At 40.2% G+C, this 17,521-nt stretch overlaps 1 protein-coding gene across 1 annotated transcript in view; it reads right to left on the reverse strand.

Moving 5' to 3' along the window:
- DGKQ (diacylglycerol kinase theta) overlaps positions 1-17,521 on the reverse strand; it is a 93,432-nt gene that overhangs the window by 32,358 nt on the left and 43,553 nt on the right. Inside the window, 5 exon segments of the mRNA XM_071580773.1 lie at positions 237-291; positions 3,874-3,964; positions 4,741-4,964; positions 6,393-6,493; positions 16,507-16,590. Coding sequence (XP_071436874.1) covers positions 237-291; positions 3,874-3,964; positions 4,741-4,964; positions 6,393-6,493; positions 16,507-16,590 — 555 coding nt within the window.

Genomic DNA, 17,521 nt, shown 5'->3' on the forward strand with positions numbered 1-17,521 from the left:
GGGCCAAAGTGTCAATGCCCACCAGAAACCCCAAATTAACTTTTATTGTGATTATGAAGAAAGAGAAGGGAACGTAATTCCCACAGGACATATGAGGCTGAAAAGAACCAGCATAATTTCTGATTAAGTATTTCAACATCATCATTAAGTTTCATTTGTAACTGTGTTGGAATGGGAAAAAAAACCCCTTGAAGATCAGTTACAGATGTGCCTTTGACCAAGACTCCTTTACTTACCTTGCTTACTGCCCATAAGCACTTCTACCAGTTTGAAATTCTGGAGGCACTCTGTCTGCCAAAAGATGCAACATGTAAATGCAGCTTCTAAACAACATGATTTTGCCAGATGTTTATGTTATTGTGTTATATACTAGACCATAAAAACTAAACATTTTTCAATCAATCATGATGGTTTTCCTTTAACCAACTCCTTCCTGGTCAGGAATAACCTTCATTTTACACACTCATGGCAGCAGGCTCCCATGATCTTAAATACATTGGCATCCTCACAGCCACATTGTGAAGGGGCACCTGTACAGCACAGTTAACTCTATTTCTGCTTCAGAGATCAGCAGCTCATCTAGGGTATTTCCAGAGTGTCCATCCAGAGAAAGCATGCAGCAGTGGGAATGAACGTGCACTTTGAGAAGATGGCCCAGGAACCAGGCTTGGCAAAAGCAGGTTGACCACCCCGTGCTGCCTGGGACAGTCCATAGGCACTGATCTCCTCATGTGTGCCAGAGCCTCTTCTCCAACCTACTGCCAGGGACCACACAAGTCCTGTGCAGCTGGACCAGAAAAGGTGCAACAGATAAGAGCTGAACCATTTACAATTATTGAAACCCTGAAAACATGTGACACTCAGGATTGAAGAATTTTCTTAATATTTGGCCTTGAGACTCAAGAGATAAATGGTATTTCTTTACGTGTCATGAACAAGGGTGTTAAGAGCCTCAACATATGCGTTGCCTGATATTTGATGAAAGTGACTTGGAGGATCTTCAGCACAGGCAAGTTCTGGATATTAAGAAGAGATTTCCTGTATGTGCAACTCTATACAGAGAAATGATAAGAGTGTTTAAAAATTATCACTATTGGAGAAATTGTAATTGAGCCAAAGAATTAAATCTCTTACAGCATACAACTAGCTTCCCTGTGAAGATCTTTCCCAAACAGGATATCCAACTGTACTCTTTGACAGTTGCTTTTTTCAGATGAGACAAAACTTCGGACCTAGTTTTTCCAATTTTGTTAAAAGGTCCACAGTATTTCAGGAAACAGACTGACAACAAATCCTAGAACCATTCCATAGTACAAAATGAGCTGCATGCATTACACAGCTGGGTACACCTAGACAGGGATCTGGAATTAGCAGCTACTGCAGATGGCTAACCACATGCATGTTCCTATGTACCCTGTAAATAACCACAGAAGGTAGTAGTCACCTTCTGTGAGCATGGCTGTTCCCTGGAGCAGTGGAGGTGTGTTGATCTGCTGGTGTACACACAAGCCCCAGTTGCTGAATGAAACATGCACGCTACAACTTTGTGTCTCCACACTTGTGTGGTTGGCACTGTCAGTGGCTTAGCATGCCTGCAAATTCTACTAAAATGTTCCCTAAAAGTCCCTACAAGATGTAATTAATAATCTCCAATGAGGTGAATGCATATGGTAAAGAATGAGAGTGCTGTTCCAGCCTGAAGTCCTTCCTTGCAGTCCTTGAGGACTACAGAGATGCTGCTTGCCACTACAGAGAGAAAATTTCTGCAGCTGAAGCTCAACTAGAGTTCAACTTGTCAACAGAAAAAGATCAAACATAATACTGACACTTTGCTTCATGAGGTTGGTCACCTCAAAAATAGGGATACAGACAAAGTCTTCTGAGACATTTAAAGCCTTCACTTCTGTCTCAATGCCAGTAACGAGCCCTGGGACTCCAAGCCAACCCTGAACTTGTTTGAGACTTGCTGCTCCAGCCCAAAGCACATGAAAACTACAGGGCCCAATGGAATTCACCCAGGGTACTGAAGGAGCAGGCTGATGTCATCATGGGACCTCTCTCCATTATCTTTAAATGCTCTCAGGAGTCTGGAAAGCTCTCACTCAATGAAAGTTGTTGTTTAAGAAGGGCAAAAAGGAAGACCCTGTCAATCTCTTTCAGTGCCTGGTAAAATTATTGAGAAGGTTATTCTGGGGAGTATTTGAAAAATACTGGAGACAATGAAGTCATCGGTCACAGTCAGCAAGGAGAAGGTACTGTTTGGCCAACAAAATTTCCTTTTATGACAAGGTCACTCATCTAGCTGACCAAGGGAAGCCAGTGATTATGGTGGGTTTGGATTTTAGCAAAGCTTTTGATACTGCCCCTCACCTTATCCTTCTGGATAACCTGTCCAGAACACAGCTAGACAAGCCCATAGTGCACTGGGTGAACAACTGGCTGACAGGTCAGGCTCAAAGGGTTATAGCAAATGGGGTTACATCAGCCTGGCAGCCAGTCACAGTGGGGTTCCCCACTGCTCAGTTTTAGGACCAGGACTCTTTAATGTTTATATAAATTGTCTGGATACAGGAATCAAATGCACAGTGAGTTTGCTGACAATACTATACTAGGAGGAGCTATGGACTCCCTAGAGGGGTAGGGGACCCTTACAGAGAGACCTGGATACGGCAGAAAGCTTGGCAATAACCAACCACTTGAAATTTAATATGAACAACTGCCAGATTCTCCATCTGGGATGGGGTAATTCTGGTTAAAAATACAAATTGGAGGAGGAGAGCTGGAGAGCAGCCCTGCAGAAAGAGACCTTGTGGATTGGGTTTATGGCAGGTTGAACATGAGTCAGCAGTGCCACGGAGCTGGGCAGGAGGGCCAGCCATGTCCTGGGGGGCATCAGGCAAAACATCACCGCTGGTCTCGGGAGGGGATTGTCCCACTCTTCTCTGCACTGGGGTGCCTCATCTCAGGTACAGCAGGCAGTTTTGGGTGCCTCAATGTAAGAAGGACATCAAACCATTTGAGTGTGTCCAGAGCAGGATGACCAAGTGATGAAAAGACTCCTGGTCATGACTTAGGAGGAATGCTCTGACATCACTTTGTTTGTTCATCCTGAAAAAGAGAAGTCTGAGGGGTCACCTCACCACAGTCAACAGCTTCCTCCAGCAGGGCAGTGAAGGGAGAGGTGCTCACACCCTCTCTCTGGTGACCAGTGACAGGACCCAAGGGAAGAAAACAAAGCATCAAGGGAAGTTCAAGCTTGACACTGGGAAAAGGTTCTTCACTGAGAAGGGTGGCTGATCACTGGAACAAGATTACCAGGAGAGTATTCACAGCACCAAGTCTGGGAGAATTCAAGAATTCTGAGTGTCTGGACAATGCTGTTAGTCTTACAGTTTTGTTTTAGGTAGTCCTGGAAGGAGCAGGAAGTTAAGACACAGTAACCCTTATGGGTCCTTTCTATCTTTAGATGCTCCATGATTCTATTATTTCCTTTGCAGAGCAGCACAAAGAATTAGAAGTCAAGATGATCATCCTGAAACTAATTGCCAGTTTCCCAATAAGGTAAGATTAGCAATGTAGCTACATTTATAAGTGTGTTTTAAATATCTGAAGACATAAATAACCAGTAAAAACATGCTGCACTCCAGGAATCATTGTGTGCATACAAGTAGATCTGCTCAACCCAGAAAGACTGTGGTACCTTCCAGCAAGCTTAGAGGAGCAGGCCAATCACAAGAGATCATCTACCACACCAACAACATTTACATTCACTGCAAATGAAGGAACTGCAATTCTTCAGAAAAGAAAAATATATACACCCCACTTCAGGGTGACTCAGGTGGTATATGGACATGCTTGGGGTCTTTCAGTTACCTGCCTTCCAAGTAATGGAAGCACTTCTTTGATCACAGTCTGCGCAGTACTATCCTTATTTACTCGTAGAGAAACATATGCCATTCCCACCCTAAGAGAAAATAAACACTTATTTTAGGATCATCATTTGACTTATCCTGGAAGTTACTTTTTTACCTAAGTGTCAAATTTGCATTAGTTGAATAAAGTTGCTTACTGATACTCATGGCAGATGCAGTGTCAGTACCACAGACAAGAAAAGACTTTAATCTCAAGGATCTGGTAGTAACAACTGGAGCACTGCAAATTATTTTCTTCCTATACACAAAATTACCTGCAAGTCTTTTATAAAATCTAGCAGTGTAGTTGCAACAGCAAACCAAACAAATGGTTAAATCTGATCCCACAGCTCTTCAGAAATGAAAAGCTCACCAGACCATTTTGTTTTCACTGCTAAATATGCTTAAAATTTAGACTGTCTCAGTAGCATATGGAACAGTTACTTTTAATTTCTTTTTTTTTCCTCCTAATCTCACATGGGAAGCTACACTGTAGTTTTTCCTACTTCACATTTCTTTGAAAAAAAACCCATCAATTTTTTAAGTGACACGTGTATGTCATAATTTGTTTACAGGTATAGTTAATGTAAAATTGCATCTCCCTGACCAAACACATGAAAACAGAACTGCAGAAGTTGCACATGGAAATGAATAATATGCATATTGCTCATTCAGAAAAATGAACACAAAAATCCTGAAATACAGAAACAAGAAGTACATTCTCTGCTGTACTTCTGCAGCTTCAATAACTGAAACAAACAGGGCTAGACTACCGAGGACAAATGTGGCCAAACAGGATAACCTCATAATGAAGAAGGAAAATACTCACTTTAGCCAGGCAGGATAAATTCTGATCACCTCCTCATCCTTTGGTTTGGCTCTGATGATCCAAGCTTCAGGAACAGATTCTCGGAATACTGAGCCCAAGTTGCTGTCCTCTGCAGCATCGTTCCTGTTGATAACATCATCAGAAAGCAGCACCTGCTGCATGAAGGTCTGAAGCTCATAATCCTGCTGGTCATCATTTATGTAGTATGCCCTCAAAGCAGCCTCCTAAAACACAACACGACAAATTAACATATTTAATTGAAAACACACCATTAAGACCTGTGTAGACACAGACATTTATAAATAAGTTATTTATGAAATTAACCATTAATGCATGTTTCAAACTCAGAGATGTAGATAATAGTAATGGCAAAAAAACAAGAGTGAAGTTTTGGAAACAAATTTTAGTGAACAAAAAAACCCTTGAGACATCATATCAATGGATTTAAACACAGTCCACAGTATTTTTGGCCAATTATAGTAATTTTAACACCTAATGTAAAAATTCAGCATGAATAAAGCTACACTTGCTGCATGCAAGATTTACTCCACAAGGAAAATGGTAAATTACATTTGATTGTGGCCAACTCTGCCCATTCAACCTTCTTCCACTAACAGCATGCAGAAAATTAGTGACCTCCTCAGTCACAAGGCTGCCCTGAACCCACACACCTGGGAAGAAGAAAGGTAAGATCTGTTCCTGCAAGATGCATGCAGTCACAGGAATTTTACATCCATGCTTCTGCTAGCAGATATACTGCAGTCAATACAGCTCAGTAACTCAACAGAATTGGTATTAAAAACAGCAGCCTAATAAAATATAAGTAGTACTCCTAAATAAGTGTTTTCAGCCCTGCACACAGTTAAAGATTGTGGACATGCAGAATACCACACCATTTTCAAAACTCCTGTTGATTTTTGAGCACAGTATTGAGATAAAACTCCTAATGATCTTTAGCTTTAAATTGTCAAAATTCTGATCTAATAAATTCTCCAGACTCCTTTGCCAAGTCCTTTATGATTCTGAGACCTCATCATGCTCAATTCTACTGTGCACCACTCCGTTTTCCCACCAGGCTTTACTCCTGCACAGCGTGGGGTCTCTGCCTTGCCCAGTAAATTAAGATCTATACAGTACACGCGAGTAATTTTTTCACCCCAGATGGGGCACTAGAAAAAATAGTATGTGATCAACAATTCATTACTTTCACAGCCAAGGAGCAGAGATAACTATAGTATGCTTCAATGTTCAAAGCTGATTAACTCAAGGGCAATCCTGGTGTCTGCTAGGATAAACACCAAACCACTAACTGCTATAGTGAAGGAGCAAAGTCTAAGGAGCTGGTTATCCAGTATTGCTCACATCAGTAATATCACACTTCAGTGTCACACAGGGAAGGAGAATGACTGCTTAACATGGGATATACTGTGGGCCCAATTATGCTACAGATACGTAAGCCATCATTTCTTCAGCTGTTCAAAAATAAGAGTATCTACATGAAGACATCAAATTACACTGTAATATTATAGCCCATTTACAGATTTTGTTGGGTTTGAGTCACATTTGTAAAACTGTTAGTTTCTGACTATTGTAATACGTAATCATATGCCCCTTCATCACACTGGAATATTGACCTTCACCGGGTATCTTACCACAACTTCTTCAGTTTTTGCAATCCTTGGAACTGAAATCAGTCGAAATTGATTGCGTTTCACTGCATCATTCCCGTCAAATATCTTTAATGTTTGTTTACCTGAATGAAAACAATTATTGTAGTTCAATAACACACCCTTAAATCACCTGAATAGGAAGGTAATGGAACTACTGGAAACCTGCTTTTAACTCACTGAAATGTTTCTTCATGACAAGCTTTGAGGCTGAATATTTCTGTCTCTCTTTTTATTTTTTTTAAGTTTCTATTAATTTAAAACATAGGCACATTTGCAGAGGAAGGAGGGAAGAGTATTTCAAGTAATTATATTTTTATCCTGGCTTTTGATATAACTGCTTACATATAACTATATTGTTTATGTTTTTACTTCTTCATCCTCACCATTCAAGGCAGCATTTATAACTGACCAGCTGAACAACTTGAAGACGAAGACAAACTGCCATCTCCTTCAGAACAGCTCCCAAAGCATCGCTAGCTCTGAGAGCATGCCTCCGGAGAAAGTCCTTGAAATAGCTAGTGAAGTGTAAAGGCAACAGGAGAAAATACAGAAACAGAAAAACTAGAAGAAAGGAGGTACAGCAAATGAGGAACTTCAGCCCTTTGCTGTGTTTCACTTCACTAAGGCTTTATCGAGTCCATGCTCAAACTGTCAAGCACAGGTATCTCTGAAAGGGTAAAGAGTGAAGGATTTCAGTTTCACCTTTCACAAAGATGAGTTATAATTCAATCAGGTACCATCAGCTCTATGACAAAGTCTCTCTTTACTAAAGTGACTATTTTAAGAGCAACAGCAGTGGAATCAAATTCTCACAGAACAGGCAGCTTTTCAGAGTTTTTAGAAACAAATGAATATTACCAGTCCATTACATGTGTTCTTACTGCCTTCCTATGGAAAGGAAATCAAGCTCATCAATCCAGACCAAAAGGAGATCCCATGAAGAGAGACTTTGTGTTCTCTCCTGGTGACATCTTTATGAAGACACATGATGAGCTAGCTAGTTTTGCAGGTTCTTTGCAGGTTTCTCTTCCCACAAAAAAAAGAACTAAGAAAAAGAACTAAAAAAAAAAGAACTATGAATCTTTTCTACCTTTTCCAAATGGAAATACTTAACAATTTGTAAAGATTGAAGAAGAGAGAGCTCATGCTTTACAGCAGACTTCACTGGTTTTCACTGACAGAATCTGCCCCTCTTATTGCAGAGTTGGACAGAACAGAGAACAAAAGTCAGTCTTTGTATATATAACACAATGCTACAGACTTCAGTCTCATAATACATCTGCATACCTGCATTCATCACAAAGTACTAAAATTGCTAGAAGTTATCACTCAGTCTTGAAATGTTAGAAATATTAAGTGAAAGCCACATAACCAGCTATAATGACTACACCACTGGTTAATCATGCAGACTGTTAACACTATAAAGGAGATAATGTTACATGCTCGAGTTTGCTTCCATGCTTCCCTTACAGCCTGGAAACACTTTGTAGTTCAGAATAAAATACTGAGAAACTTTTTCTCTCAAATAATATCAGCATTTAGGTTCAATGAAACACATCAGCAAACTACCATTTGTCATAGAAAGATTAAAAGAAGAGCTGCAACCGGTGAAACTAAACCGCCAAACCATCCCTAAGTGATGGCTGGAAAAAGCAAGAATCCCAGACAGAAATGCACATCATGGAGTATCTCGGTGCTGCAGTGACAGGTGACAAAGAAAGACTTCAGTGAATAACTACTTCGCAAGGACATTTCAGTGCTAGCCTTCCTGAGTCATGTGAAATTAATGTATGCTTGTGCCCAATCCACCCACTCCTGTTTCAGAGTACATTCTGCAACTTTAGTCAAAAGTAGACACCACAGAACTAAAGGTTAATTAACACTATGTTGGAAAGCAACATTCTTATTCTTCAAATGAGACTCTAACCCTCAAGGAAAAATCCTGCTACTGTAATTCTCATGATCTTTATGCCTCCTTATTTTGAGATGTGACAGCTACACTCGAGACTTCTTTTTCAGTGTAGACTTGTTCACTTCTAATGGCCTTTCTTCATTAACAATTCTACTGGGCACAGCACCATGTGTCTGCAAGGATGTTCTCATTAGGTAACATAAGGACCTCATTGCACAGCTAAGCAGTCACCAGTACAGCCTCTCATCCTACTCCAAAGGCATCTTAGTCTCTCCTGGAACAAAACTGGATAGGTTAATTGGTCTAGTCCCTACCATGGCAGGGGGATTGGAACTGGGTGATCTGTGAGTTCCTTGCAACCAGAACCTTTGCATGGTTCTATTATGTTATTTAAAACCTTGCAGAACATGACAAACTGCTCTGATTGGCTCTGCTTGAGCAACATCCAACTCCAGCCATGCTGTGGCACTTTGAAGGGAAGGCTGTACAATGAATGCACATACAAAGAAGAACAGACAGACAAAACCAGAATAAATAAAATTACAGAATCATAAAATAGCTTGGGTTGGAAGGGGCCTTCAAAGATCATTTAGTACTAGCACCCTGACATGGTGTCTTGGGTTGAACTGGCAAAATGCAAACACCCAATACAGAGAGAAAGCTTCCCTCTGCCTGCCGAGAAAACGGAGGGAAGGGAAAACAAACTTCAAACCACATGTAAGCTGAAACAATATGTATTTTTAGAGAAAAAGAGAAAATTAGAAGAAACTGCAATACACACTCACACAAGTTAGAAATAACAAGAAATAATTTCCGACTCCCCAGTGAACACACAAATCCTACCATTCTAACTACAAATTACTTCAAAAGACTTAGTCCCCAGAGAGACAAACCCAAGCAGAAAGAAGAGAACTAGAACAAAACATTTTACTTTCCTAAGATAACTGGTGAGCCGGTGCTGGCCTGGTCCTCCCCATTGCTCCTGGGACAGCATGGTGCGTCCTCCCAGGAGGGATGCTGTGAAGTGACTGACCAAGCCACTCCCACACTGGCTCTTACCCCTTTGGAGATGATGTCGTAATATGGTATGGAATACAATACTATGGGCTAGAAGAAGTCAGTTGTTAGCTCAGCCCAGCTCAAGTCAGCTGACAGCCTCAGGCCTACCCTGAAATTTAAAGCCTAAATTTAGGCCTACCTAGGTAAACCCGTAACACATGGAGGACAAGGACATCTTTCACCAGATCAGGTCCCTCAGAGACCCATGCAACCTGACCATAAACACTTCCAGGGATGGAGCATCCACAGCTTCTCTGGGCAACCTGTGCCTGTCTCACTACCCTTATAATAATAAATTTTCTTTCTTATGTCCGATCTATGATCTTTTATGTTAGAATAGTTGCCCCTTGCCTTGTCAATACAGACCTTGTTAAAAAAAATTTTATACATCTTTCTAATAAGTCCCCTTTAAGTTCTGAAAGGTTGCAATATGGTGCCCCTAGAGCCTTCTCTCCTCCAGGCTGAATAATCCCAACTCTCTTAGCCTATCTTCATAGAGGGGGCGTTCTGTCCTTCTGATGACCTTGGTAGTCTTCTCCGGACTTGCTCCAACAGGTCAATGTCCTGCCTGTGCTGAGGACTCCAGAGTTGTATGCAGTGTTCCAGGTGGGGTCTCACAACAGTGGCGTACAGGGACAGAATTCCCTCCCTTAACCTGCTGGCCACACTGCTTTTGATGCAGCCCAGAATACAACTGACTTCTTGGGCTGCAAGTGCACGTTGCTGGGTCGTGTCCAATTTTTCATCCACCAGCTCCCACAAGTCCTTCTCGACGGGCCTGGTCTCAATCCCTTCATCCCCCAGCCTGTATTGATATTGAGGGTTGCTCCAGCCCAGGTGCAGCACCGCACTTGGCCCAACTGTTGTACTCCATGAGGTTTGCATGGGGGCACACTTCTTAAGCCTGTCAAGGTCCCTTTGGATGGCATATACCACTCAGCTTGGTGTTATCCACAAACTTCTTGAGTGTGCACTCAATCCCTCTATATGTCATTGATGAAGATATTAAACAGTTTGGTCCCACCATGGGCCCTTGAGGGACGCCACCTATTACTGGTTTTCTCTTGGACATTGATATGAAAGTACAAATGGTTTAAGCAGGAAGAAGACCAACTAAATTCTAGACAGAAACCAGACTGAAGCAGAAAAAGATGACTTTCTTTCCACACAGTATGCAGAACATGACAGATCTTTGGGCTTCTGGATTTGTGGGTTTACTTCTGGCCTCTGTCAAGAAAGAATGAACTTTGGAAGCACAGCTCTAATCTCTTCTTTCCTGTATGACTATTTACCAAATATTCTTTTAAGAGTAGTTATCTGAAACTTTTCACAATGTCTGTTTAAAAAAGTGACACATTTTCCATGTGCAATGTCCATTTTTTACAGCAATGGAGAGTGAATTATGCTATTGGAGAAGTGAGTTTTGGATATATGGTATGACAAATTTTTGTTAATATGAAAAGTAGCATTACTAGGTGGATTTTGGATTTTCAGTTTTCCAATTACCAACATGGTGGTTGTATCTGATGTCAATTCCTTTTAATTCCCAATACAAGGAAGATTTACATATCATCAACTTTTACTTCTAGAGTACTCTTGAAATGCTACTACCATTAAGACTATATTATGCATCAGACAGATGGATTTATGCCAGAAAAAGTGAAAATCTTTCAGAAACAGGTTTCTGCCAGGGTGATCACCATGGTTAACTCTAGCACAGACAAACTTTAATCAAAAAGACACACTGTGTTCTGTGTGACCTTCTTTAGAACTAACACAACTTGGCAAAAACACAGCAAATGCTGGTTACTGACAGCACAGCTGATGTTCTGAGTATGAACTTTAACAACGTTATCAAAATCTCCACTGTTTTCTCCAGCAATCCAGGGGTCAGACAACCATCTGAGAACAAAAACATTCATCTAAGTTCTAGTACATGTTTTCATTCAAAGTGCCTTTGTACTCTGCTCTTATGAGATACTAGCTGACCTGAGAGAATCCCTAACAATTTTAACTGGAGGATTTTTTTATGAGCTCCCCACATATTAAGGCCAGTCAAATGTTTTAAAAAGTTGGCTTGACTCTTATAATAAACTGGTTTACAAGGAGAAATTTAGATGTACAGAGCAGTAGTAGTGTCCTAAGCTCAAGCATATTCCTTAGCTAAATAAACATTATGCTCAGACCTGTTTCCTTAAGGTAATCTGGTATCCATCACACAAAACAAATTCAGCTTTACCAGTGAAAAATCATGTTTAACTTTGTCACTGTCCTCCTCACAGGGGACACTTTTATTGCAACCTGATGAAAGGTGATAGCTTGCATGTGAGTTCCCAGGGACATATTAACAAAAGAACAGCTATAATCAGCAACTAATCATCAAGAAAGACACTTCCCCACTGACTCAAGAGCACATCCAACACATATAAGTTAAGGACTGTCTCATATGCCAGTCTGATTTGTCTAACTAGCCTTGGCAAGAAGCTCAACTATAACCACTTCTAAAGTCAGATAAGGCTTTTTCTTCTCCCTGTTCCAACTTTCAAACAGTAGAAAATGATCCCATTACAGATGTGAGCATACCCCTACTTAGTATAAATATTAAAAAAACCTAACTCCTTGCTAATACGCAATAGACGCACATATCAAGTTTTGGTATTTAAAGGAGTTACTGCCTGTTTTGCAATATTGACACTTCACTGCTAAGCATGTTATCTTTTCCTGTTGCACTAGACTACACAGCATCAGGACTTCTCCAGCAAAACACATTACTTTCTTTCTTACCATGAGATACTGAGCTGAAAATAACCTGTTATTCATGCTTATGCTTTTCATGGAGAAAATAACTACAAAAGGTCAACCCCAGGCATAATTTACAAAATTATAGAATCATAGAATCATAGAATCGATTGGGTTGGAAAAGACCTCCAAGATCATCGAGTCCAACCCTTGGTCCAACTCTAGTTCATTTACTAGATCATGGTACCCAGCGCCACATCCAATCTGTGTTTAAAAATCTCTAGGGATGGTGAATCCACCACCTCTCCGGGCAGCCCATTCCAATGCCTGATTACTCTCTCTGTAAAAAATTTTTTTCTGATATCCAACTTAAATTTCCCCTGGCAGAGCTTAAGCCCGTGCCCCCTTGTCCTATTGCTGAGTGCCTGGGAGAAGAGACCAGCCCCCACCTGGCTAGAACTTCCCTTCAGGTAGTTATAGACAGTGATGAGGTCACCTCTGAGCCTCCTCTTCTCCAGGCTAAACAACCCCAGTTCCCTCAGCCTCTCCCCATAGGACTTGTGCTCCAGTCCCTTCATCAGCCTTGTTGCTCTTCTCTGGACCCGCTCCAGCACCTCAATATCCTTTCTGAACTGAGGGGCCCAGAACTGAACACAGTACTCAAGGTGTGGCCTCACCAATGCAGAGTACAGGGGAAGGATCACTTCCCTGGTCCTGCTGGTCACGCTATTTTTGATATAGGACAGGATCCCATTGGCCTTCTTGGCCAATAATTTGATTTTGAAGGCTAAGATACCAAGTCTTCCTGGGAAAAGGATAAACAGCATTTGATGAGCCCAAAGTTCATGTTCCCTTTGACTTCCAAATCTCCACAGACAGGACATAGCTTCAGAAAAGACTTATGTGTGGCTTGTGACTGAGATAGGAAAATTATGCAGTCCTGAGTATTTTTGCCACTGAAGAAAGCTAGAGGTCTATACCACACCTATTGGTGAAAATTACTCTTAAAAGACGAAATGCAAGCGACACAGTTTATCAAGAACCATTCTTCCCAACAAAACTTCGGTTATCCATACACTCTGCTCTCCTTCTCTATTTCTGCTTCATATTACAACAGTGTGGACTAACAGATTTTGCTTCATTTCAGTAAAAGGATTCATAATCTACAAGGCATCATTAAAGTATCTAAGAATTGTGTACTTTTTCACTTTTTGGCCTTGAAGAGGGTCTTTCAAAATACTAGATTCTTCCATTCTCCAGCTCCAGAACAGCCATTTGCAGGTGTGTCCCTTCTCTGAACTTCTTTTCATGAGCAGCATACATTCCCTGAGTTTCAAGGCAATTTCGAAGCACAAATCTGCATTAGCTACTTCTTCACCCTTCTCCTCTTGGTCTTGAGAGCTTCTCCAAGCATCTGTCATGTGTATCACCACTTGATTTGGTTTTACCAGACTCAAACCAACTGAAATATTGTTTCAGAGAAACATGTGACATGTTCAGTTTTCTGTAAGCAGTTAGAGCAGAGTACAATGGCTTTTTTTATGAAAGCTGGACATCTTCCTAAATATCTTTACAGGCAAAATTCCTCCTGATATGCTGTCTTTGCTTCTTCTGGAAAAGTTTGTTTCTGCCTACAGAATTATAGTGAAGGTACCTTCTGCACTGCCAGCAAGTTTGAGACAAGACATAAGCAAGCTCTAAGCCAATGACTTCGGTTTGTCAAATACAAAACCATTTTATCTCACTCAGCAGGTGAACAGCTGCCTGATGGCAAAACTGAGGCTGTGAAAGATCATGCTGTGAAACTATGTCTGCTGCCAACACTGCAGCCCCCATTTCTCCCCTCAAAGACATTTCTCTAAAACTCCTCCAGAACACGTTTTCTCTAGACAGCTGAATTTTGTCCTGTAGAAGATGGACACACACTGAATTGGGCAGTTCACATGGAACCAATGAGTGCTGAGAGAGAGACTCGCAGGGCAGAGTCCTTTTCCAAACCTGTTCTATGCATCTGTTAATCTACCAACTCAGAAACTGTATGGTTGTTTCTATGTTAAAGTTATGCTTTTGGTTTCACTATCTTGATAGGATAAATTTCATGGTTGATTTAACATACTTAAGCTCCCAAAATTAAGATTAAGATCTTCTAATTTTACACTTCACTCAAAAGCCCGTTACAAGAGCAAAGAAACTAAAGGAAATGCAGATCACTAATTCAAATCTTCTTCCAGCATTAGTCTACAGATTTTGCATCTTTTTCTACTGGCTTCTTTCCTATGATAAAACCATGTCTTTACATATCAATATTATTCAATTTCTTCTGACTTGTTTTCACTGTTTTAAAATAGATGCACCCCTAATACACAAAGAGCTGGAATTAAGAAAAGCTACAATATTCTGGAGAATAGTTGATTTCATATATTCCTGAGGGAGACCATGGTCACATCCCAAAAGATGTGGCTGAGGTACTAAGTCAACACACAGAAGCTAAGGAGCAGCTCCCTCTTGACCCATATTACACAAATAGTATTATCTAGGGAGAGGTGGAAGATGTCCAGCCCACCATAACCATGTCACTGTCGTGTTTAATTTGCTAGGTTATGATTTTACACACACACAGAGGAACAAAAGCCAGAAGCTGACCCCTAATAACTTTTATCAGGTAAGTTATCAGAGAAGCCTGTGCTGCACTGACACAAGGTCCTCAATCCCATGGTCTGGGGGGAGGCCTGATGAGGCCACAAGGGACGTTCTGTGGGTCACCTCACGGACTAAGAAAGTTACGAGGTGGTAAGGCTATACGCGATGCATGTGAAAAGCATTCTAGGGTGGTAGATGAGTTGTTAGGGGAACTTTAGGAGAGGAACAAAAAGAAGGAGAAGGGAGAGATCAAAGTGGTTTGGGAAAGAACAAGTATGGGAAAATAGTGGGATAAGGAGATAAAGGAAGCTGGTCACATTTCAAGAGGTTGATGGTTGGTACTGCATAGTCATGTCCAGCATCTGATCACCAGAGTCTGTTCTATCATTAAATGCTATTTCTGACTATTTTTATCTGGTTACAATTGAGCTTTCTAAATCATGGCAAAGTTCCTGGGCTCTACATTGTCTTATGTTTTATGAAAATGCATTAAGAGGAAGCAATTTTTTTAAATGCCACTGTTCTATTTAAAACACAAGTAATGATACTTTACATAAGCCTTGAAAATGTACCATCTACTGCTGCTTTCTCCAGTCCATAGATAGACACAATATATCAACAAATGACATATTAAAGTTTGTATCCTGCCCCATATGTTCATAGCTTTCCCTTTCTTTTGGGAAGGCTAAACTAAAGCTGAATTGGCCTGTGCTTTCAACCAATCCTCCTGAAATATCTGGGTACTTAATTTACTCTATTTGACAGTTAAAAGGGAAATAGGCTTAGTTGTTTACATGTCAAAATCCTCACACTAAACCACTTAAGTCACTTAAAACACTGGAAGAAGTGAAAGTTTCTAGGGTAAACTGCAGTTAGTCAGAGCCTTTTCCCCATAATAAGGAAGCATGGTGGTGAATCATAACTTAGAGTCATTAGGAGACATAAGCCTCAAATTTTAAAAAGTGAACTTAGAGGATGCTTGAGATACTTCTGCAACTGAGTTACTTACTGAGCTGATTTTTAAAAAAAAAATCCAGTTAGCATTTGCACAATTAGCCTCTTAATTTTGTAAGAACTTTAGGATTAAAAAAATTTAATATTTATTGATTTGAAATTTTCTTTTTTACAACAATCCATGCAGCTACATTAGGCAGCAAGTAGCATGATGCTCTAGTTACTAATATGGATAGAGGGGTAGGCTGCCCTTACATTGTGGTTTTATTTAATTTTTTGAAAACTAGGGTTTCAGCTGACACCAAACCTAGATAACTTCACACACTTAAGAATTTAACCAAATAGGAAGCAACCAGCCTGGCTCAATCATGTTTACTGCAACACGACGAAGCCAGAAAAAAAACCAGTAAAAAACAATCCACGTGGTGTCTTTAGTAAGATTTGGATTCAGAGATTTTAAAAGCAAAAGGCTTTGAAAAGACATGCTGTCTGCCCGTAAATGAGTTGCTTATCTGTGGATTATTAACATCAGGTTTCCTTTCTTCAGTTACCAAATGGAGAGAAATGACTCATTTGTCAGGGTAATGAGCAGATTATCACTTATGCCAATCTACCAGTGGAAAATAGCAGTATGATATTTGTAAGGCCTCGGATAAATATGTTGGACTAAAACTTTGGACCTCAAATTAAAATCTAGTATTAGAAAAACAGGCTTTTAATATCTTGTCATAAGGCAATACAAGTTAAGATTATATGAATAAAGATTGGAATGGGTGACTATTCACTACTTACTAAAATTTTGCTTACTTGAATCTGTTGAGATTTGTACATCTTTTGCTAATCCCTGTGTTGAACCATCGACATCATCATCTTCATCTGTGAAAACAGAAACATTTAAAGAAAGGATTCTTGTTAATTTGACCTACAAGGAACAGAAAAGGTGTTTGTCATTTAAGAACGGTTTCCAACGAACAAGCTAGCACAAAAGGATCCGGTCAGAAAAGCACACTTTCTTTTTCTATAATAATTCATACAATAAAATCAGCATTGAAAACCCCAAATCTGCATTGTCATGTAACTACAGTGAAGGCATACCTGACATCCTTCTACTATTAGCTTTAACATTGCAACTGCTGCATTTCACTCCTTGCTAAAGCTTCCAGGTTTATCTATGACCAAAATATACATGATTTCCATTACATTCTCAATCACCAAATTAATCCAGGAATTGCAGTAACAGCCATCCAGTCAGAAATACAGGTGTTACAGAAGTAATCTCCACAACTCAAAAACAAATTTGCAGATGCCCAAAGAGAAGGAAATTGCTGCTCTCCAGAAGAGGACTTTGACAGCAGCTCATCAGCCTCACTGAAAGCTGGGAGCTAACATGTCAGAGAATAATGCATCCTGTAAAACTATAGATCAAACACTAAGACTAAAATAAATGCTATGAAGATTTACATTTGCTTCTGTCATGATAACATCCTGACTGTGTTCTCATTCCTGACACTCATGGCCATACAAGAAGGCCAGTGTAAATCCAAACATGATCAGTTTTTCTTCTCTAAGGGCAACAGCAGCGTGCAACACAAGTCAATCAGGTACACTCATCATACAATGGTATTCATGCTAACACCCACTGAAACTTCCTGTCAGTCTTGATTGGGATGCAGGCAAAGCTCCCAAAAGATATAAGCTAGGCAACACCTTTATAAAAATCATGCCTTGCAGCTGAGGGAGAAAGTAGGAAATCAAAGAACAAAACAAGAATGAAAAAATAAAATAAAATCAGTAAGACAGACCTAAA

This window comes from Pithys albifrons, chromosome Z (genome assembly GCF_047495875.1).
Source record: "Pithys albifrons albifrons isolate INPA30051 chromosome Z, PitAlb_v1, whole genome shotgun sequence".
NCBI classification, from domain to species: domain Eukaryota; kingdom Metazoa; phylum Chordata; class Aves; order Passeriformes; family Thamnophilidae; genus Pithys; species Pithys albifrons.